A 23,983-nucleotide genomic window follows, 5' to 3' on the forward strand; every position below is an offset into this window, starting at 1 on the left:
CTTTACATTGAAATGTCTCAAAATAGTTTCGTCCTTATAAGAAACATGGTCCTGAGGACAAAACACAAGATCTACTTTCAAAAGTATTAAACACTAAATCTCTTATTATACCAATAATTCATTGGGAAATTCCTTCTTAAGATAATATCTGCCAATTAACAAATGAAGTCACTCATTGCATGTCAAGTTCATCATCGTTTCTCCCATAAATATACAGGATTTAGTAACTTGCATTAGATTGAAATGATCCTCCAAGAGAAATGCACATTTGATTATATACACGTACCTAAATTCGGGAAACTTGGATAGACGCCTAGCATCCAAACCAGTAATATACTTCTGAGCTGCTTGAACATTTTCTGAACCTGAAAAACCCAAATCCATAAAAGAGTTAGAAGTGTATCTCCATTCCATTTATCAGTTGTTAATCTAAAATCCTGTGCCAGTAGAAAGGCAAAAAAATATATTCAATAGTAAACAGTTCTGGAAATAAAAATGTATATAACCAGAAACAAATGATTTTCATAGGTGACATACTGGATAAGATCATTAAAGTTGGGAGGGGGTTTTTGTTAACATGGAAAACTGTAAGGTAATGAGTGGTATGGAAGTGTTACACAGATGGCGTTTTGGAGAAACAGTTTTATTTCTAAGATAGCAAGTTTAGAAACAGATTCATGTGAGAACTAACTAGGGTTCCGAAAGAAAAGATTTGCTGAGGCAAATAAAGGCAGAAAATTTCTAAGTGATTCATTAAAATGATAAAGATCGTGACTTTACATTGAGGAACTCTACTTTAACACAATAACCAAAGCTTTTTTCACACTAAGCAGCCTTAACTACATTATATCAAACACCGTCATAATTTTTTACTCTGAACATCTCTATAGACAAACTATTGAACCTTCAAACTTGTCAAGGTTTCACTCTTGTTTTGGGTCTCCTTCTACATCTAGCTATATGGCTAACTACTACATGATCAAGGGTCTGCTTGTGAATAAACGAATTTATAGAAGTTAATTTTAAATAAGTGAAATGTTCAACCCAACAGACCCTTCTTCTCCTAATCGAGACTTCTACAGATATGCCAGACACATAATCAACTTCCTCTCATGCATTCATTGATAAACAGGACCTGTTGAGCATGCCCACTAATCCTATGTAGCCTTCCCATCTCCCTTGCATTGAGTTCATTCGCTTGTTGGCTTGTTACCATATAACACTCAAATTACATACAACACAATTCTTATGATGTACAGTAAAACTTTGCCTTAAGCTTGAGTTGTAACGCTTTGTCACAGGAAAACAATGAACGCACTGCTCCATTTCATCCACCCAATCTTAGGCTTTACATTAACCTTCCTTTTTCTATCATTTTGAATGATGGACCCAGGATGCACCTCATACTAACAATCATTAAACACATAGTTTCCAAAAAAGGTACAAGGTAAGAAAAAATCCCAACAATTGATTTCATCCATAAGAATAATCATTCAACTTGAAGGAATAACTACATGCTGCAAGAACCGCCACCCAGACAAAGAAATTTCAAAAATGATTATTGTTTCACGACTACTCGTGGAACATCATTTATCATATTCACTAAATGGTCAAATATATGTAAGAACACAATTATAGTGAACCTTGCCCAAAACTAATATCAACAATACAAGATAAAGGGCATATAACACAATTCCAAGTGAAAGTACCCTTTGCTAGTTGGAAGGCATGCAGAGCACATCGTTCTGCAGCAAGTCTAACTGGGGTATTCCCATCTTTCAAACACTCCGCTAGTGCAGGACCAACCATGGTGCCTTGTGACAAAATAGCCGATGGATTTGCCTGTAATGTTTCAGCATTATAAGTCATCTAAATTTGTAGACATAATGTTCTATAGGTGGATACCATGTGAAGGAAAGATTTCAAGCACATACCTTAGCAACAGCTTTTATGGCAGATAATGCCCTTCTTCTAACTTCACTGGAGTCATCACGGGTGGATAAAACTAGCAGTGAAAGAACATCTTTGTAAAGCGATGTATCAGAAGGATCTACCTTAGCTCTATAAAGAAGCAGCCTTCCCAATGCCTTGGTTGAAGTTTCTCGAAGAGGGAACTATTTTACAGAACATTGAATATAATCAAACAATAGACATATAACAATAAACTTGTTGGACTTCTGAAAAAAAATAAAAATAATCTGGATTTTAAGCCAGACTTGAGTACAGGGTTATCTCTAAACATGAACTTCCTCCTTCAAAAAACCAAAAATAATATCCTGATAACTAAGTTGCCTTCAACAAGTCTGTCACAGAACCTATACATCACTATAACTATCACATCTTAACATTTACAGCTACATTTGATATTAATATAAAATGGAATCCCAATGATGCCAAATACTGAATTAAAACGGCAGAATTCAGAAACTTAGGCAATTAAAACCAATTCAGGATTACCATACCTTCTCATCCTTTAGGGTGTCTCTAAGGCAATCAACAATAGTTGGGAACAAGGAAGACGAAAAAATTGTTGAGGGATTGTAACGAAACAAGGAAGACATTGTAAGGACGGAACCATGCCTGGCTGGCCAGCTTGGTGAATTAGCTAAAGTTGACAGTTCTTGAATCAACTCTGTGAGCTGATCATCTTCAAGGTACTGGAGTTATAGTAACATAATAATTAGAAAACACCAAAACAAAATCAAACAATAAAGTAGAATTAAGCACTCAGATAAATCTCCTTATAGTCATTCAAATATGTAATGAAGATTACAGAGAAATACAAACACATCAGTGAATACAAATCCACTCAATAGCCTACACACCTGTGCCAAGATTCCCAATATGCTAGAAGCAAATATCCGAACTTGATCATCGTCATGATGAATAAAATCCTTGAGAACATTGTAAAAACGAGTTCTAACAGCCAAGCTCACATTTTTCCCAGCATGCTTCAAGACACCCTTTAGAGCAGTCAGAATAGCTTCTCGTACACCGCCATCTGATCCCTAAATAATTAAATTCCCACAGTTTTGTATTAGATATGTGACATCAGCAACACTAACATATTATCACAGTATTCCATCAGCTTAAGTAAGAAAAGCAAATATAAAATCACCTGCAAACTGGACAGCAAATCACTAACTAAAGGGTCAACCCTGGTACTGAGTCCGCTAAGCTTCCCAAGTGCCAAGGCAGCACTAGATCGAACAGTTCTGCAGTCACATGCATATTAATAAGCACGAATTATAAAATATAGATGAAATTATGTAAGGAGAACCCCAAATATCAACATTTTATTCCAAGTTAATTAGAAAAGTAACAGAGGTTGGAAGGGTATCGGTTCAGCTCAAAATAGATGTTATCAAGGGATTGACATTCAAGGCTGCAGTCATATGCATATTAATAAGCACGCATAATAAAAGAAAGATGAGATTATGTTAGGAGACTCCCAAATATCAACATTTTAGTACAAGGTAATTAGAAAAGTAACTCAGAAGGGCGGTAGTTCATCTTATAAAAGATGTTTCCCAGGTAGTGTGATTCAAGGTTGCAGCACAGAGAAAAGAGTGTAGAGCTTCAGCCGTAAGGGGAAATTCTTAGAGGACTTTTCTCTGCTTTCATATATTTCTCCCTTTATGAGTTTGTAAATTTATTGGTCCAGTGTGCCAAATCTCGTATTGTAAGAAATGAATAACTAGATGGTGAGAATGGAAGTGAAGATAAAGGGGCAGAGGTTAAGGTAGTATTCAAGCAAGGAAAGATGGAGCGGGCAACAGTCTTAAATGCTACAGTTTTGCATAATTACATCAACTCACCACCAATACACAACAACTGTTGTATTCACCCTTTAAGGATGGATACTCAACTAAGAATGAGCTTTGGGCACATGTATGCTAGCCGATCTTTCCCTGCTTTAAGAACAATCAGAATAAGTATCTGTTTTCAACTTTTTCCTTTTCACTTTTACTGCAACATTTTCTTGTAATAACGATTTTGAATATCTCATTATCTATCTTCATCTTCTTTCATAATAAACTATGTTAATAAAAGAGAACACAAATTAGGTACTAACAAACTTAGTAATTCCTTTACGTCAGGTTCTCCTCTTCATAACTGAATGTCGAAGTTTTAGTTACTAAATGTTTTCTACGTTCCACCCATTTGATATTTCCCCCACTAAATACTTAGGTGTCAGTTAGCAAGTCATGTGACAAATCCTGCAAATACTTAATTGAATGATTTACTGATACAATGGATGGAAACTATAGTTATTGTGTGATCCTGAAAGGTGATTAGCTAATTTTAAAACCACAACATCAAACATACAAAAGGTGCTAGCTGAGGGGGTGAACAGATCAAATTGGGGAGAGGAGGGATGATTTTATAATATATTAATATCTCAAACAAACCTTGTAGAATCCTGTAGACATTTGACAAATGTTGTTTGCAGCTGAGGAAGAAAAGGCTTCAAGGAGATTCCACCTTTTTTTATCATTGATGTTAAAGTAGACAAGATGGCACTCTTCACTTGCCATGGGAATCGATCACCTATAATTCGGATAAGAGGCCTACGACAAACAAGATTGGCAAAGTCAAGATATATAAAATATAGGTCCCCAAAATAATAAATGATAAAATATAGCATTCAGTTGGATATGACCCATGGACAATTAAAACAATGAGAGGAGTACAATCAAGCTCTAAATAAACTTACTGGTCAAAACGGCCCTAAATAACCTATTTGTCAAATTGGCTTTAATACCCAGTCAAGGACTCAAGAATCAAATCAATAACTCCATTTGCAAGGGAAAGACATAATAATTGTATATATTTAACAAATGACACTAGCTCAACTTATTGCAATTTTGTTAAAAGGGAAAAAGACAATCAAAACAATTGAGCCAGTACGCGGATATAACACTTCTAAAGAGGGAAACAGTAAGGCCCCAACCAATGAAATGGTTCAGTTAGGGTATTGAAATAACAGACCAGAACATTGACAAAATACTAAATTATAACATGACATCATTTTACTTGATTCATATAGCTGCTCATGCTAAAATATGTACACTTATAAAAACAATCCATAACAATTTTTTATTAAAATACCCTGTTATTGGGATGACAAACTCCCTGAGTGATTGCTCACTGGTCACTTCTATCAATTCGCCAAGTCCCAGAGCAGCCTGCTCCCGCAATTCAGCAGACCCGCTTATCAGACCCTGCATACCAAAGGTAAAACTTGGAAAATGAACTCACATTTGAATCTCCAAACTTCATATCTACCTCGCGATACAAAGCACAAAGCATGGATACAGTGATTTAATTATGTAAAGATCAAAGATACAAAAAAGATATTGAAACTCTGCTTACAGAAAAATATATATAGAGTTCACTTACAGGACAAGTCAGTTATAACTGTAACTAAATCAGTTATAATAACCACAATAAAACAAACTATAATAACTGCCTCAAACAGTTACACTAAATCAAAACAGAAACAAACAGTTGTAACAAAATAAAAAACAAATAACATTTTCTAACAGAAGATGCACTCACTCCTCCCTCCCCCACAAACTCAAGGGGGCTGAGAAACTGAAGGATCTCAATTACATTGAGTTCGTCCCCAAGAAAAAAAAATCAAGTAGGAGACAAAGCCTTGGTTAGAAGATACACTCACACCTCACAATGTTACATAAATGAGCAAGCATTGCTATACCACAATCTTTTAATTCTTTAGGTAACCAACCCAAATGTTAGAATAAATATAATTTATTGTAAAGGTGATGTGTGCTTTGTGCTGCACCTAGTTCCTAGATATATCTTTTCAGATTCTCTTCTCTCATACATTGTATCTGAGGTATCTAAAGTTGTTATAAATATGAGATCCTAAAGAGGGAAATTCATTCTCTAAAAATTTTGTATTATTTTCGACCAAGTCAAAACAATCAGCAAATTTGTAGTATTATATTCAAGCCAGTTGAAAAATAATGTATGAAAAAGTCCCACACAAAAGGGTAAGAAGAGTTGTACTTTTCACTCAGCTGGAGGGGTTGGGGAGGGAAGACTGAACAATGAGATGGTGGAACAGCAAGACCACATAAGAGAATAAACGGACATGACAACAATAGCATAGAAAATGGACGTTATGAGAGTCACAACATTGAATAGCTCAAAAAAAGAACATTGGCATTTTATTACTTTAAAAGAAAGCAATCAACCATAAAAAAGTCCTATAAGTATCAGATAGGATAAAAAGGTTTCAAAAACAATCTGATACGAACATTGGCATTACATTACTTTACAAGAAAGTAATCAACCATAAAAAGTCCTATAAGTATCAGACAGGATAAAAAGGTTTTGAAAACAACCTGAAACCTACACTAGGCTTCTTTAGTTATCCACAAAAAAATGTGAAAATTGTAAGTATGCAACTGAACCACAAAGCAAGTAATGATCATACAAAATGAAGAAATTGCAATAGAATAAAAAGAACAATACTTGGAGAAAAATTGGCAATATGGGCTGAAGTGCTTTAGGAAGACAAAATCCAGGTATGACAATTGGCCCTCCCTATAGAACAATTATGCACAAAACGCATTAACAAATTAGTCATTAGGAACCAAAAACAATAACTGAAAGTCTCAGATAGGAATAAATTCTAAAGTAACAGGTTCACCTTCTTCTTCCTCCGTTCCTTGTCACGGGATGTTGACACAGCATCTCGAACAAGTTTTATATAAGAAGGAAGAACCTCCTTGGGAACCGAAATAATGACCCTTGACAAAGCTTCCCAAGCAACCTAACAAAGAGAACTTTGTACAGACATACTATATATATAGAGAGAATCTGTGTATCAAGAACTCCAACACTTACAGCAACAGTAGATGAATCAGGATCACTTAGCAAGATGATTAAGGTAGATATCATGTTTGGAGCTTCATCATCCAGATCTAACTTGCTATTTTTGAAGAAATATCCTATCAGATATGAACTTGATCTTCTTACAACAGCCTGTAAACAATTATCAAAGAGGGAACAAAATTTTACGGAGGGGCATGTAGGAGAGAGACGAAGGGCATTAAATTATATCAATTACCACAAGAATATTACCTGACTGTCATTAACACCTTTGACCAGCTCTGATATGAGTGGCTCAATACCTTCGTCATCAATAACTAAGACAACTGTTTCAGCAGCTTCCTTAGCCAATGTTTGCACCTCCTAGAACATCAACCAGATCAAATGATAAATTTGTGCAAATCAGTCCTTAGCAAACACGATATTTGAATTCAAAAAATGTATTTTCTCCGAATGATATGACCATGGTCTACCTTGTTATCGTCACCCATTGCAGATAGCAAAGGTGGAAGCACAGTACAAAGATGAAAGTCAAGTCCAGGACCAGCAACCTCTGCTAAAGCTCCTAAAGCATGTGCATTGAAGGCACTGCAAAGGTACCATAAAAGTTCTCAGTTAAGATGCAAGTGCCATATATTTTAGGTGACTGGATCAAAACAGAAAGAAACATACGACAATGGAGGATGAACCAGTTTCGGTAAAATATGTGGCAATACTGCACTTGTACGGACACTGCAAAAATAAGGATAAATGCAAAAGTTTAGCTTAAAAATAAGAAGAAATCAACACAAATAATAACTTCAAAACATGACCTTTATGCTAATGCACATTTTACCTTAAAATTTGCTTAAGACCATCAAGTGCGGTATCAGAAGTTTCATCATCCTCCAATGCATGTAAAAGTGTTGGAACAATCTCGTCTATAGCTAGCATTCCAGCACTCTACAAACGTAATTTGAGAGATAAGGTATGGGAAATAATTTAATCTCAACCACCACCGAGAAAAACAAAAAAAGTACAGTAAAAAGTGCAACCTTATATAAGGTGCTGAATGCTAAGCCAGCTGACTCACGAACCTCAGGCACACTGTTGACATATCCATCTAAATGTCAGATAATGCAGTCTAAAAATTCTGCGAACAGTGAAATCAGAATTAAAATGCACGAACCTATCACAGAGTGCAGTCCGAATAGTTGGGATGAGATCGTTCATGAAAGTCAACAACTGACTCTTACCAGCACTTGCCATCACTTCACTCAGACCAACACATACACCCTTACAACCAATAAATTCCACAATTGTATCAAATAACAAGTTGAGCTACTATTGAATCTAAGAAAACCAATGTAACAGCTTGTTCATTAGGAGGAAAGAAAGATCCCAATGCCAGAAACTATTCTAACCTGTCTTCTGCTGCTGTCAGGGTCGCTCAGCCCCTGGGATAAGATTGGAATTATCAAGGGAAGTACCCGTTCACCAAGCTTCCTGACAAGCTCACCCAGTGATCGTCCAGCAACCTGCATTAGCAATAGAAATATGTAATTTCTATTTCCATAAGCTACAATAGATAGATTGACAGATACAAGTGTCAAGCACAGACCTGCCGCCTTTCCGATGATGGTGATGCAAGGGACGTAATCAAGGTGTCCATCAGAACTGGCATAATTTCCCTTAGAGTCTTGGGGGTATTTGCAACAATAGTTTTCCACACGTGTAATGCAGCCTGAAAAGTGAAAAGAAACATTTTCCGCCTTACGTTTGTTGAACATATCTGCATAACAATAACAAGTTATATTGACAAAAAAGAGCAAACCTAGAACTTGTTACCTGACGCACTGACAAACTGACATCAGCTCGGACCATATACAACGCAGCAAGTACTTCATTACGCTTATCACGCCCCAGAACTTCAATAATGGCACGACCATGTGCCTCTGTACTAGAACCTTCATCATCACTGCCACCCTCAAGTAAAGCTTTACCTGAAGTTCCAGCAACCTAAAATGAATAAATAAATTCACCCAAAAGTCAGATCAAGCTTTGTAAGAGTTGCTCTAGGATGAGTAACACGTACTTTGAATAATAGATCACCCAACAGCTCGACTGAGCTCTGTCGAATTCGCCAACTGTCATTAAAAATGCCATCCTCAACAGCAGGAAGGAGAAGGGGTAGAGAACTGTAGGAAAAAATTATTATCACAAATTAGTGACCTGAGACATCGAAAGAAAACTAAGGGAAGGGACCATGAACACATAAAAGCAAACAATATAACAAATAGAACATACGTTGTTGCATAATGCTCGACAAGAACATGGCCAGCCCCTAGTGCAGCATCTCGTACAGATTCATTTTCATCAGCAAGACCTATAAATCATTGAAAAAAAAGTAAACACCTAATTTAGAGATAACAATCCAAAAAATAGAAATGATAATACATAAATTAGCCGAGAAAAGATAATATCTTACCATCTAGAATAGCAGGCAGCACCTGGGGCAGATAATTTTGAAACTGGACTCCTAATGACCGTGGCAAGTACTACAAGAACATTTTGGCAAAATGATTAAATGAACTCAATAAATAAACTTCTAATTTTCTAAATGTGACCTATTTTACCTTGAACAGAGTCAAGTATCCATCTCGTACAGGTGCTTTCGGATGGGAGCAATTTCGAATAATGTCAGGAAGTACATGCTCAAAGTACTCAATACCAAGAGCAGCTAAGACCTATAAAAGAATAACAAGTCAAAATAACAATACGGTAGCAGTGATCTCCTTAAATAACATATTGAATTTAGAGAAATGAAAAGGTATAATTTATTAATTAGTAAAAATAATAATCACACTTGAATGTAGTTTAAAGTGGAAGAATTTATACAATGCATACATATGCAAAGACAGATCTAACTAGTGGGAATCAAAGAGCACTGATAACATGTTCAATTCAGTGATATGAAAAGCTATTATTTATTGATCGGTAACAATGATTTTCTAGCACCTGAATGGGCTTAAGGAGGCAGATCTAACCACCAACTGTACAACGATAGAAACAAACACCAACTGTACGATGATAGAAACAAACATCTAACAGATAAGCATGATAACAAGATTCTAAAATTTAAAAATCACTACGTTATAACAAATATGTCACTTTCCAGTTCTGCTCTAAATACACAGGTCACCTAACTCTACAATTCTTCTATAACAATTTTACCAGTCAAAATGTACAGGGTTCAATAAAAAAAAAAAAAACCAATATTTGTATAATAAAAAGTTTCTAAAATTTACTAGCCAACTAGTAAAATTTCTTATCCTTCTGCATATTTATTATTCAAATTTGTACTCTCCCTTTTCACAATATTTGTCAGCCACCCTAACAAAGAGAACATGTTTTTCAACTCGGCCATAAGATTAGAAGAAAAATGAATCTTAACGAAATTCCAAAGGTCTTAAAACGTAAATGTATTAAAAGGAAAAATCTGACCTCACTCAGCCCTTGTGCAGCTCCAGAGCGTTCAACATTACTATTATCAGACTTCAATGTGTCAAACAACCATGGGACAAGATCAGGGAAATTTTCTTCACCCATTCCTCCTATAAGGGATCCAATGGCTCTAGCAGCAACTGACCGAACTTCAGGTATAGGATCCACAAGCACCTGCTCTTGTAATATATGCACGAAATGAGAACCACGACCAATGCAGCAAAAGAGAAAAAAATATGAAAAAAGTACCTTTTTTACTTCAGGAAGTAGCAATCCTATATACGGAATCATATCCTTCGGTTCTGTAACCAAGGAACACATGTTGCCAACTATTTGGGCTGCCCTCTTTTTAGTGTCAGCACTGCGTTCCCTCAACCCTCGATGTACTATTGGTACTAATAATGCAAGTGAAGGGGCATCAATCGAATTAACAAAGGTTGTCTGCAATCAAACAATAAAATTTTAGGGAACTAAGCATAAAACTGAAAAAAATTAACAAGGTAAATTTCATAAACCTTACTTGGAGAAGGATATCAAGGGAATATTTTGTATGCTCATTTGGATCACTGAGTCCCTTAAGTAGAGTAGGGACAAGAGCAGATATTTCTGGATTCTTTATGACACTCCCAACCTGAACAAATATAAAACATGAAAATTAAAAACAAAAATCAAAGAAACAGGAATCAACTGGATATAATATAGTTCCTAACTCAAAACAAACCTGTTGAAGGGCCATTTGCCCAGCCGACTGGACTTTAGGATGTGTATCAGTCAAAACCTTCATATAGCAAGATGGGTTAATGAACACAATCTATAGCTTAATAGGAGTTTAGAACTCAAAATGTGTGTTTCCTTTATGTCATACCTCAGTCAATTTTGGAACAATCTTAGGCAGACACTGAGACAACTGTTGAGGAGCACAATAAGCCATAGCTCCAAGAAGTTGTACACTACTTTGCTTTGTCCTCCAAGCTTTATCTTCAAGACCCTGAGAAAATAGATTAGCTATGCAAAATTTCATTGATGTAGAAGCACAATAAATGTCATATCTATAAGTAGGTAGCAAGCAAACATAAATCCTCGTTCAAATTGCAAACTCAAGCCACATTAAGAACAATTGGATTATAAGATTTCAGAAACATGACACTGATTTACTTTTCAGATTACAAGATGCAACAGGCATTAAAGCTTATTCAGAAACAAAAACTAGAGAAACTGAGAAAAAAATTCAGTGTATTCACAACCATAAGTGCACGGAATTTGGTAAGAAAACCTTGGGAAAGCAACATTTATGAAATGAAAGACCAGTAATAAAAAAAGAAAGAAAAAAACCCCTAGCCCCATCATAATATCAAGCAAAGGAAACAGTAATAAAACAAGAGAGAAAGTCATTGAAGAGGCACCACAATTTCCAGTAAGTATATGGACTTTGCAATCATCTAATCACTCACTCCACAAAAGATTCCTACAGAATGTTCTTTAATTCACAGGTAACAATAATAAAACAAGAGAAAAATCCATAATACAAGAAATTTACAAGGGGTCATTGAAGAGGCACAACAATTTCCAGTAAGTATGTGCACATTGCAATCATCTAATCACTCACTCCACAAATAAAAGATTCCTACAGAATGTTCTTTAACTCACAGGCAAAACCAACAGTTTCGTTATGACAAAGCATTCTTAGTTACTAATAATTGTTTAAAATCAAAAGGGGACGAGAAAAACAAGCATTTCACATAGTAAATATGAATCAATTACATCACGTCAAGATTTTGAATCTAAAAAGGAGCAATACGGGAGTATAACATCGAAGCACAAGACAACTTACACTCTCACAAAATATTAGAAAAGTGCAGATATACAATATTGTAGCAGATTTTGAAAGTGCATATCAAAGCACATTTTGTCATTCAGAAGCAGATAAAATGCCTCGGAAATCATAATGATAATCAATGTTTATCACCTTCAAAAGAGATGGAAGGACAAGCTTCACTCCTTGAGCACTAAGTTGAGACATCATTGCACGAGCAGCACCTTCAGCTGCTTCCCGAACCGCAACAACTTGATCAGAGAACGAAACCAAAAGTAATGGTAATATTTGAATCACGTACCTGAAAACAATTATTGAGAAACAATAAAAAAACACAACAAATATAAATTTTAAAAAAAATCAGTGAAGAAATATTAAGCAGCTTACGGTTCAAAAATTCTGCCCAGTGTTTCACAAAGGCACTCAAATCCAAGTAAGGCTCCTTCACGAGATTTCGCAGAGCTCCTGCAGTTTAAATAAATTCACACAAAAATAATGGGTACACTCCATTTTCACATTTTGATGGTCAAACTGTTTAAAAATAAACTGACAAAAAATAATGGTATACTCCATTGTCACATTTTAGTGGTCAAAAAAGTGACATACAATGATTTTTTTCAATTCCATAAATTGAATATAATAGGCAGTGATTTAAAAATAAAGATGTAACAGTAAACTCTCCCACCTTTCAGCAAGACTCTCTTGAAGTTTAATCACAATCATATACTTTTTCAAGGAGGAAATGCCAAATCCCTTAACCAACCCAGCAAGTCCAAAAGCAGCCCCACGGCGCTCTCCGTATTTTTCACTTTTCATCATTTGATCCATCAACCGCTTAACAAGAGCAGCTGCATCATCCTAGTTGTTGTAGTATCAAATAACAAAAGAAGTCACTTGAGAAAATGCAGAAAACATCAAAATGTAAGACAGCATTAACCTGAAGAGCCAAAAATGTAATTATGTTCTGGTGAGGCGTAGACAAGCTAAAATGACAATAAAACCTTGAACTTTCAACTAGATGAATTACTCTCAAACAAATGTGTAGAAATCAATACTTTAGCAGTGAAAACACTATTCCAGTTACGCTAGTAATTAAAAAACAACCTTACTGAATAATCTAAAAGATTTTTGCTGCGCATGAAAAAGATTTCATGGAGTTGTACAGAAGTAAAATCATAATTAATGATACGGCCATATCTCACATAAAAGGGAATCTTTGTTACAATAGAAGCATGGGTGATGCTAATCAAAGTTCATTTGCTTCATAGAAATAGCATATCAAAAGAAACAAGATTCTGTGTGAAATATCATTGAGAAACAAGATTCTGTGTTATCATTCAAAATGATTCGTACTGCACCTATTGCTTGTGTCAATATTCCATATTATCATTCTAATAAACAAGTGGAGTCAGAAATCACGAATAGATATGCAAGCAAGAGGTTTTTTTGTCCTATGTTTATTTAATGCCGAATGATATTAAACTCCTTCCAATAGATAACTCTAGTAATATTCTACAAGATCAGAAGTAAAAGGATCAGATATTAAATGTAAGAATGATCTTGCATACTTGTTTTGATTGCATTAATGGAGATAAGCAGGCAGAGACAGCCCGTTGAACTGCTTCAGAAGGTGTATTTAAAACATCCAATAACTTGTCCACAACAGCATGAACCTTAGGATCATCCTGCTCAAAAAGGAATGAAAATAGTAACAGATTTCAAATTCGACTAGCTATGTAAAATTGGGAACGAGGAAAAAGCTTTAATACTAACCTTTGCCAAGTGCTTTGCCAGAGCTCCAGTAAAGATAACCACACCCTCCCGAACCAAATCATATTTTTCTTCGTCTGGAGCCTAAGACATTGGGGGAGTATTCATAATTAAATATCACATATAACTTCGCTTATATTTTATTTTAAGTGGCCCTCTACTGCGAAAGGAATGAACAATAGAATGATTATCCAGGACGTGAATCTCCAAAATAATAAGAGGAACTCACTGTTTTGTTCAAGTAGTTCTCAAAGATGGGAAATAACAATGAGACATTATCCTTTCCATTTTTATCGATGATCAATATACCAGCATTTATCATTCTGCCTCTAACATCAGCATTTGGATCAGCCTGCGAAGCAAATCAATCCCAAAAGCCAACTGTCATTGGATACTGTCAAATAAATACTCTTCGCAAAAAATTTACCATGTACAATACAAAACACACTACCATCAAGGAGTACATCAGGTTGCCACAACATCTTCATTTATTTGAAATTTTAAGCAGATTTTTTCTTATTCTATCACCTTAACCTCCACTTTCGAGAGTATCAAAAATTACAAAAACTTTTAAACTGTTCCATTTCATTTTCAAACAAGGGATATTTTATTGCACTTACTGCATTTCAGTTGTATATGCACTTAAGCTTACAATATTCAGGTGTTTCCAGAGCTTTGTTTTTATGCCCACCCCCCAATGTTCATTTAGTGGTCGGCCAACCTTTTAAGGCAGTAGGGTCCTATCTTTTTAAGGCAGTAAGATTATCCTTAATTCCTCAAGAATAATTAAATAATGTGCCGGCCAGCAGAGCTAACAAATTCTAGGATTGTATTCTTAATCTCATTTTAACCTTTCGCTGTATTCCCTGTGGCCTTTCACCAACTCCAACTTCTCGAATGCAGGTTAACTGGCACCAACCTAACACCTCAAACATTTCTGCAGGCTTGAATCAGGACCAAATTTGTGAGCCACCTTCCTGAACTCCAACACAAATTTGGAATGCTACTATGAGCAAAAGCCACAAATCACAAATAGTAGGAACACATAAATTTGTACAATCCCTGTAGTACTTGCCAATCCATAAGTGTGACCCTATGTTTCATTTCTTAATCTAAAACCCTACAATGTACACATTTATCATCAGCTTGGGAAAGATTACTATCAAAGATATCATCCAAGATTGAGATTTTTAACACCCCATCAAAAGCAACCAGACCGCCAAAGCCCTTCTCAGCTAGGTGTGAATCCCTAATTCACTGATATGCATTCAATGAACCTTAAATCAAGCTGTGGTCCATCATAAATTCACCCCCAATAAAATTCTTATAGATAACTTAACCTGCTAAGGCAAAACAATTGCACCAAACATGCACAATTTGCACAAATAATTAATGAAGATAACAAGTAATATCAAATATTAACCAATTAGCAAATGTCACATCTCAACAGAAAAAAAATTGTGTTTTATCCTTACAACGCTATATTAATTCCCATCAAGATCTCGTCTCCAAAAATGAGCAATTCAGCAGGAAAATAGGTTTCAGTTTTAGTATTATAACAAAATTAAAAATGTAAATGCCAGTAAAAGTTACCAGAGCCCTTGATATTAGAAATGTCATGACAACCGGCAAGTCTTTTGTTCTCAGAACATCAGCAGCAGAATGTAATGCTAAAGCTATTCCTTGCCTACCAAGCCAACCAGCATCAACATTGACATCTCCGGCACCCATGTCACGGATATACAACGAAAATAAAGTGGACAGGGACTCCTGAAAATTATCAGTAAATAATGAGACAAAATAAACAGCAATAAAGTGAAAATTATAAATCAAACATACTTGTATAGAATCTGGATGTTCATCCAAGGCAGCAGCCAATGCTTCTGCAGCTGCCACACGAATATTGTAATTAATGTGAGACAGTGCTTTGTAAAGCCCTGAAAAATCAGTTCCAAAATCAAAACCATAATGATCCCATATGTCTTCTGCCACTTGCGCAACTGACTGAAATGTTGAAAAAAGTAAATTAGCTGTCATTCAAAATAAAGTACTTAAAAACCAAATAAAAATTTCTCAAGTAGAAAACAGTACAAAATTACTAAGCAATATTGGCGAAAGCATACAAAGTAAATTAAAACCCTATTGTACTGCAATGAAAATAATTCATAACCAAAACATAATTAAAGCATAAAATAGGCCAGTATTTCAGTTCATGACCTGCAAACAGGAGCTGGTATAATTATCAGAACATTTTGGTTTGACGGAGAACAAAAAAACCTTCTCCATAAGCCGATTGAGAATTTTAATGTTCAAGATTTAACCCAAAATATTTAGAACAGTTGTACAGTTAGGCCACAGGAGAAATTACCAAATATATTAAGCTAACTCGGAAGACTCACTGTCATTGCAGTGGTATTTTTAATTCAGGTTAAAACCTTTAAAAATAAAAAAATAAAAAAAATCAAAGGAAAAATAATATATATCCATTTTAAGAGGCAGTCCAAGTCAGTCAAAAATATAAATTCAGCCAGTTAGAGATCGAGTAGGTCGAGTTCTAAACACCTCGGATCTATAAATATAGATTCGATAGGAAACTTTAAACATTAAGAATCCAGAATACAGTAACATATACTGAGGATATGTCTTCTGCTGCTCAGTGGATTACTGATTTCATAAATTTGTTTCATGATCATTATTGTTGATATGCAATTACACTTATAGCCTCATAGATACTAACTAGAACCAAACCAAACCAGAACCACAAGATCTAGTCACCTATAAGAAAATAACCTAAAAATTTACCAGAAAGGATTGAAGTAATAAATTTATCCAACTTAATCTACATCACTGCTACACAAATATATGTATTTTATGATATTATGTCTTGTATTGGGTCACCGCCATTTTCTTTTTCTGCTGTAGCCATTTCGGCAGGTGCAACAGTCTGCACTCGTGCTATCAGTGTGTCTGTTTGACTTTTGTTACACACAAAAACACATATTATAGATGAGTGAAAAACTCAATCATTACTCACTAAAACCTTCAGATTTAGGTATTACCAATAACCAATTTCAAGTTTGGAAGCAATCATCAGATGAATTGAACGGTTGATTTATTATCCCAGCACTCAGCATACTTAGTTCTTCCCAACTACAATTTTGTTTCCCTTCAAGTGTGTCTAATTTACACACAACCCAGTATGTAAGTTTTTCAGATTTAACCACTTTCAATTCAATTTTATAATCGTCTAAATGCAAAGGAAGCACAATATAGTCTTTACATAAATATCAATACATTAAAAGAAAACAATAATCTAAAGTGAAATTGGATTTAAAATAAAAGGCAAAGACCACAGTTTAGTTTCAATGGAAAAGAGAAAATTAAAAAAACAAACTTGAGCCATAAGTTCCACGGGGGGAATTTCAAACCTTCTCAGGATCATGTAGAGCTATCCATATACTTGTCGATACCTCAATGTTTTCAGGTAGAGATCGATTAGCAATTGCAGGAATACATTTTACAGCATTCAAGCAGGCCATTCTTACATGAACGTCTTTTGCATAAACTCCATAAAGTGCCTGTAAAATTAGAAATGGAGAGATAACATAAGCACTATATAAAAAGACAACTGCACAATGAAAATAGAGTCAGGCATACATACAGAAGCAACTTCAGCAGGTTGCAAACCAAGGCTCAACTCATTTAGTGCAGGTCCTATTGATGCTTGATAGGATGGAACAACACCAAGCACATGGTAAAGTACCTGCAGAAAAGAATATTGATCAGACAACACGTAAAAAATATAGAAAAAGACAAAACAAAGCATGAAATGTCAAGCAAAGTACCGATAACATTCGAATCCTAGGAAGAGGTAGATGTGGATCAAGGTGTAAATAAAATATGCGAAGCACGTCATCATGAAATTTTGTTTTCTTTGAGCACAGAAGAATACGCTCAATTATCTGAAAAAATACTGGAGTTAGGAACATAGAAGCCTTGGTACACTGATTAAATTTCATTTCAAAGTATAATTGCTCACCGGGAATACAAAAGAAAAAGAATCTACAGGAAGTGCTCCTGATTTACAAGAAATAGATAGACCATCTAAAATTCGCTCAAAAAGGCCACGAAATGGCCTTTCATTGATTTCCTCTTCAGCAACTGATGGAACTAGATCCAACAGAAGATGAACTTCATCAGTCACAATTAAACGCAAAGCAGTGGAAATGTCCAGGGCCCAATCACATAGAGGGGGAGCAGTGCATCTAGCTAGTTTCACCATGGTTTCAAAAGCCTCATCGCTTACAATAGGAGATCGCATTAATGGTTCAACAAACTTGACCTGACAAAATTTGAATCCAGAATCATAACCACATATAATAATATAATATGTAAAATAAAGGGATATAAGTTAATTAATAAACTGTAGAATCTCAATAAGTTAGAAACTACAAGATTCCAGAAAAGAGCAATTAAAATTAACTAAAAATGAAGAGCACAATATTGGAAATGGTGTGGGTCTAATATATGGCATACTTTCTCCATACTCTTAGATGATAAAGAATCATAACACACCACTTGCCTAGGACAAGAGATTTGAGATGTGAAGGTTACAGTAATGAATAACCCAACAACTTTAAAACATGACATGCGAGCAAAGCTAAGTCAAGGAGGGAAGATTTTTCAAATCATGCAAGGATTACTATAAACATATTCCTAATAGATGGGCATCTTACCTAACAGTTTTAAATTCAGAGTGATTGCAGTTAATTCAAAAACCATCAAATATATTATTATAACAAAGTAGCAGGCGCCATTACCATTGAAGGCAGCCTACTATGAGCAAAAACTGAATTAGCGATTGCCATATCTCCAAGAGTTCTTAGCATCAGAGACAGATTTTTCTGTATTTCATCAACTCTATCTCGTACAGAAGCCTCCTCCTTAAGTAGGGATTCTCTTGCTTCTTCTTTCGCTGTTTTTCCTTTGTCTAAAAAAATCCGAACAATATTGAAAAAAACACAGCCTGAGTGAACTTCAAATATGAAAGCTGCAAACTTAGAGCAATAGTAGTGCAACACTTGCCACTGCCAGCCTTCTTTGCTGCCTTCCCAGTATCCTTTTTCCCTGCACCACCAGCTTCTCTACTAGGTAGATCTCTCTTCACGGAATGGTTAGAACGCGTATGATCCTGATTAAAAGAGCAGGAGATTATAACTAACTAAATATCATGAATGGAGCAATGAAAAAAAAGAAATTAAAATGTACCACGTCATCTTCATCATCATACATCCGGAAGCGGCCCTTTGCTTGTTTTGTGTTTTTTGCACTAACAGATTCAGCAACATAAACCCCTTGCTCAGTTGAAAGTGTTCCTTCAGGTGTATGAAAGATCTGAAACCATGTAAGAAAAATATCACAACATATTTGTCCATAGAGTAAATAAAATTGAAAGAAATAATCACAAAATAGGAAAACATAGCACACATAATGTAAATATCAATCAATAGACTGTATAAACTGCATCACGTAAATACCTGAATGTCTTTCTCAGAAAGTGTATCATGCGCAAACCGCTCAGGAATATTTAGCAAGTACTGGTATTAATAACATGGTGTGGTAAAGTTATCAGCAACAAGAGTTAGAATATACAAATAACAATCACAACCTTGAAAGACTACAGAATCCAGATCCAACGAAACTAAATACAAATAATATGTCTACCTTTTCAAACTCCACATATGTATCTCCAGGGATTATAGACATCAAGCTTGACAGCGACAATACTGCTGCCTGTTGTTCTAAAGGATTAGCACTCTTCAAGCCCATTGGTCCCAGTAAGATCTAAAAAGCAATATATCATTTCTTCGTTAGTAGAAGATGGTTAACCTTTTCAAGGAGATCCGTTACACATGACAGACATCAAACAACTAACAGAAAACTATACACAGATATGAACTAACACGAACAAATAGACGACAGAGGGCAAATTGAAGTTTCTCTCACCTTTTAAGTTAATTTACTACAAGTAAATGATTACAATATAAAGCGTACAGCCAATTCTACTGGCCAATCGGTATCTCTTCCCAAATAATAGGTGGCAAATTTTAGATCACACTACATAAATTATACTAACTACACAAGAAAGCTTTCTAAAAGTACTTATATTGCAGACATGTTCATGATGGATGAACAAAGCTCCTATTGTTGATAATACCCAGTTAGAATAAAGAAATAAAAAAAAACTATTAGAGCATGGAACAGTGAATCAAAAACCCATTAGAGATTAGAGGAGGATAACAGAAGATTTAACAGAGCAATGTTGTACGAGTTTTGTTGAAATAGGTAATACTCTACCACTGTAAAGCTTCATAAAAGCTGTTTTTGGGTGCAGCGAGCTTTAGAATAAGGAACATAAGCTGTAGCCTTCCTCTAGGATATACTTGTACTAATCTGTGAATACATACATACATACATACATATATACATACATATATATATATATATATATACACACACACACACACACACACACACATACATATATATCAGCTGAGAATATACTCATTGGCCTTCACAAAATTCAAGGGAAAATTTAGGTCAAATACACTCTAACCCTACTCTCAGGCAGCTGTCCGCCCATCACTGTCATTTTTCTCTGGCAAACATGTGGTCTTAATCATCTTAGCGATGGAAGGCCCACCCAGTGTACACATCACTGTAAGTCGTCATCCTCTATTGTCAACCTCCACCTTTCTCTTGGCAAGTACTATCAGATCTGGTCTGTCTCAACTAGCAACAACCAATTCCCCAGTCACACAGGCTGAAGCGCCGTCACAGACAAAATCTTTGGGCACTCTAGCCAACCATGTGAAGACCACACGCCACCCTACAGCCACCGAAGTCATGTGACCTCATAAGACTCTAGTCATTCCCCAACCGTATTCTTGATCTTGATTCTTTGTTCCAATGCACTTGGAGTTAAGTATATATGGTCACACACATTTTCCACTATGCATCTCTGCTTTGGTCTCCATTCTAGTGCCCAATCTTTGAGATGGCCTCCGCTGGCCCTGTTTTTACATTTTCGGTACTCCTACTATTGCAACTGCAAAACTCAATTGGAAGAATTACTTATATTGGTCTGCTGCTTCAGTACAATCGTGGATCCTTGGATCATGACCATTTGAAAAAGGAAGCTAGTACTTTTCCTCTGAATATAAATCTCAGTGCCAAAAGCTTGACTTCCAGCTATGTTCTGTGGCAATCAATTGACCCCGAACCATTAGAGATACTCATCTTTCAAGACATGCTCTTCTTTTTTGAAGAAGGCTCAAGATATCTTTGCTAATGATATTCAGCATCTCGTTGACGCAACCCAAAGAGCAGTCTCCCTCAAATAGACCAACCATAAAATGTTCTCAAATGTAACAAAATCTCAGGCTGTTGTAGAACGATTAAAAAGATTCCTAGCGGCTTACTCATTAGAAGATGTCAACAAAAAGCTTCATTAGTTATACATGATCCTGTTTTTGAGAAGTTTACATTCATTTCCAGACCAATTCTAGTTGGTCATCAAATTATTTCACGTCCCTACCTCAATAAAATACGAAATTTTAGCTAGAGTTGTTGAAACTTCAACATTGGTAGCACCTTATGGAAGAGGTGGAGATTGAAGCAACCCAGCATGTGGTGGTTGAAGTGGATGTCTTCATCCTACATACTATAAGAGAATAAGTAGTATTCAAGAAAATTTGTACTCATTGCATGGCTTTCCTAACTAGGCATCCATGTGTCTAAAACAAAAATAAAAATCAAATTCCAAGTTTTTCTATGAGCAGTACCAAAAGTATGAGGTTTAAATTTGAAAAATCCAAGCCCAATCTTCTTCAGTGGAAAGTGTTTCGACAGCATTCATTTCTCAATCTTTGAAAGATCATGATCCATGGATAAATGAGTCAAGTGCCTCAGGTCACATTTTTAATCAAAGTTCTTCATTCTTGCTCATTTCTTCTCCAAAAATTCCTCAATATGATGTTGTAGCTAATGGATCCAAAGTTACCTATCAAGGAACTAGGCTATCTCGAGCTATATTTGAGTAATCAATCTGAAAATGTCAAACATTTTCTATACCTTGTGACAAGTACTACAAGTGGGAAAAACACTTTCGGAATTGTGCAACTGATTCAATGGCTTCAAGATCATAGATTGAGCTAGTCACATAACGGATCACATGTTTTTCTTCATCATATGGTAGTTGAATCGTGAATCGTATCGTGTATCGGAGAGCCTAAATTTTGAATCGTGAATCGTACGATTCATAAACATTTTAAAACATTATAAAAATGTAACATATACTTAAATATATAAGATATATAAATATGCAAAGAGACAATTAAGAACAAAATAACCTCATAGTGAAATAGAGTGATTGTATACATGTGTATATACCACATTATTTCACAATTTCAGCAACATAGCCTTCAAAAAACAATGTGGTTGTTCCATAAGTTTCCTTTAACTATGGCTATATGCTTCTACAAAAAATCTACATTATAGCAATCCAAAAAATAAGTTGTTTCGTCAAGATGTCTCACCAAGGAATGACATCTTTCTTTGTCCGAGCAAGATGTTATTTCATCCTTGCTATGCCACCCCAAGTATGAGAACAAAACTTACACTTCACTTGTAATCTGTTTGGTGGAACACTATCAAAGTAATTCCATTTAATATTAACTTTTCATTTTGTGTTTGATTTACTCATGTCTGAAGCACAAAAACAGAACCTGAAACTTGAGAAACCTCCCTGCACAGAACATACACAAAACAGAGGAGACCGCACCACGACACAGGCACCACCTCAGCACCGTGCGACCACCGCGAGATCACTGCACCAACACCACAAGACCACTATGCGAAAACTCTAGAACATTGTGCAAACACCACCGCGTCACCACTGTGCGACCACCATGCGACAATGATGCGACCACCACACGACCACGATGCGACCACTGCGGCTCGCGTCTCGCTCAAACGCAGATAAAAACGAAGGAAGGAACGAGAAAGGAGAGAAGAGAAGAGAGACGAGGGAAGTAGGCAATGGGAAGGAGATGACCTGAATCAACGCGCCAAAATACAGAAGGGAACAAAAATTAGGGTTTCAAATGGGTGGGTCAACCCGACCCAATTCAGAAACGAATTTCAACCCGTATCGCGTTTCGAATCGCGATTCATACGATTCAGGCCTGTATTGTATCGTATCGAACACAATTCATGAACATAAACGATACAACATGCAATTCGTATCGCCAAGCACCCGTATCGTATCGTTTCGTACGATTCGTATCGTGAATCGTACGATACTTACTACAATGGAGCTATAATATGTCCAAGTGATCTTGTTCCTTAATCTTTATTTTCTTTGGGAGTTCATATATATTGTGACAAGGTTGATCAAGAGTGTTATGTAAGATAGGGTTTCATAAGTAGGTGTAGGACATCTATTACGGTTGAACATCTTGTTCTTTTTATGTTGTTTTTCATTTTATCTTTAGGGATTCTACTAAGACAGTAAATTTAGTAGATCAGTCTAATGAGGGTGATTACGCAACTAAATGTATCTTTCTTGTGAGAGAGCACCAATATAAATTCTTTTGTTTCTTCTTCTTTCCTTATCTCCTAGAAGTTATATCTGAACTAAATCCTAATTGCATGCTTTTGGAAAGTTAAAGAACAATAATATTGACATTTCTAGAGACTAAAATTGGTTTTTCTTTAAAGGATATCTAGATTAAAAAAATTCATCCATTTCCGAAAATCTTTAAAAGTTCAATTCACCCTCCCCCCCCCCCCTTCAACTCAATATTTATTTCTAACATTACCAAGATATCTTGGTGTTATTGTTATACTAAACTAAAATATCATTTGGTCATCAGTTGGAGCATTTCCCTCACGCATAAACTATATTTTAATTTTCAATTTCCTTGTACATCCCAATTAATGCTGCAACCATCACACAGAAGGGTGTGCAGACACTGAGAGGCATGTTGCAGA

At 35.6% G+C, this 23,983-nt stretch overlaps 1 protein-coding gene across 1 annotated transcript in view; it reads right to left on the bottom strand.

The window, feature by feature from the left end:
* ILA (putative protein kinase regulator ILITHYIA) overlaps window positions 1-23,983 on the bottom strand; it is a 32,412-nt gene that overhangs the window by 629 nt on the left and 7,800 nt on the right. Inside the window, exons 14-59 of the mRNA XM_028077513.2 lie at window positions 19,655-19,774; window positions 19,468-19,527; window positions 19,199-19,324; window positions 19,016-19,121; window positions 18,751-18,920; window positions 17,970-18,272; window positions 17,776-17,892; window positions 17,592-17,693; window positions 17,359-17,508; window positions 15,770-15,934; window positions 15,524-15,700; window positions 14,160-14,282; window positions 13,934-14,014; window positions 13,729-13,845; window positions 12,846-13,018; window positions 12,548-12,625; window positions 12,314-12,461; window positions 11,213-11,335; window positions 11,069-11,125; window positions 10,868-10,978; window positions 10,597-10,788; window positions 10,348-10,521; window positions 9,480-9,590; window positions 9,332-9,401; window positions 9,151-9,229; window positions 8,939-9,041; window positions 8,692-8,862; window positions 8,465-8,587; window positions 8,268-8,381; window positions 8,033-8,139; window positions 7,899-7,950; window positions 7,700-7,806; window positions 7,537-7,596; window positions 7,338-7,452; window positions 7,117-7,227; window positions 6,880-7,017; window positions 6,683-6,805; window positions 6,505-6,576; window positions 5,113-5,225; window positions 4,413-4,571; window positions 3,119-3,215; window positions 2,826-3,008; window positions 2,463-2,657; window positions 1,935-2,114; window positions 1,710-1,842; window positions 287-365 (exon numbers count right to left, since the gene is read on the bottom strand). Of these exons, the coding sequence (XP_027933314.2) occupies window positions 287-365; window positions 1,710-1,842; window positions 1,935-2,114; window positions 2,463-2,657; window positions 2,826-3,008; window positions 3,119-3,215; window positions 4,413-4,571; window positions 5,113-5,225; window positions 6,505-6,576; window positions 6,683-6,805; window positions 6,880-7,017; window positions 7,117-7,227; window positions 7,338-7,452; window positions 7,537-7,596; window positions 7,700-7,806; window positions 7,899-7,950; window positions 8,033-8,139; window positions 8,268-8,381; window positions 8,465-8,587; window positions 8,692-8,862; window positions 8,939-9,041; window positions 9,151-9,229; window positions 9,332-9,401; window positions 9,480-9,590; window positions 10,348-10,521; window positions 10,597-10,788; window positions 10,868-10,978; window positions 11,069-11,125; window positions 11,213-11,335; window positions 12,314-12,461; window positions 12,548-12,625; window positions 12,846-13,018; window positions 13,729-13,845; window positions 13,934-14,014; window positions 14,160-14,282; window positions 15,524-15,700; window positions 15,770-15,934; window positions 17,359-17,508; window positions 17,592-17,693; window positions 17,776-17,892; window positions 17,970-18,272; window positions 18,751-18,920; window positions 19,016-19,121; window positions 19,199-19,324; window positions 19,468-19,527; window positions 19,655-19,774 (5,768 nt within the window). The remainder of the gene's footprint in view (window positions 1-286; window positions 366-1,709; window positions 1,843-1,934; window positions 2,115-2,462; window positions 2,658-2,825; window positions 3,009-3,118; window positions 3,216-4,412; window positions 4,572-5,112; window positions 5,226-6,504; window positions 6,577-6,682; window positions 6,806-6,879; window positions 7,018-7,116; window positions 7,228-7,337; window positions 7,453-7,536; window positions 7,597-7,699; window positions 7,807-7,898; window positions 7,951-8,032; window positions 8,140-8,267; window positions 8,382-8,464; window positions 8,588-8,691; window positions 8,863-8,938; window positions 9,042-9,150; window positions 9,230-9,331; window positions 9,402-9,479; window positions 9,591-10,347; window positions 10,522-10,596; window positions 10,789-10,867; window positions 10,979-11,068; window positions 11,126-11,212; window positions 11,336-12,313; window positions 12,462-12,547; window positions 12,626-12,845; window positions 13,019-13,728; window positions 13,846-13,933; window positions 14,015-14,159; window positions 14,283-15,523; window positions 15,701-15,769; window positions 15,935-17,358; window positions 17,509-17,591; window positions 17,694-17,775; window positions 17,893-17,969; window positions 18,273-18,750; window positions 18,921-19,015; window positions 19,122-19,198; window positions 19,325-19,467; window positions 19,528-19,654; window positions 19,775-23,983) is intronic.

Source organism: Vigna unguiculata, chromosome 6 (genome assembly GCF_037176805.1).
Source record: "Vigna unguiculata cultivar grain cowpea cultivar isolate G323 ecotype 2 chromosome 6, ASM3717680v1, whole genome shotgun sequence".
NCBI lineage: Eukaryota > Viridiplantae > Streptophyta > Magnoliopsida > Fabales > Fabaceae > Vigna > Vigna unguiculata.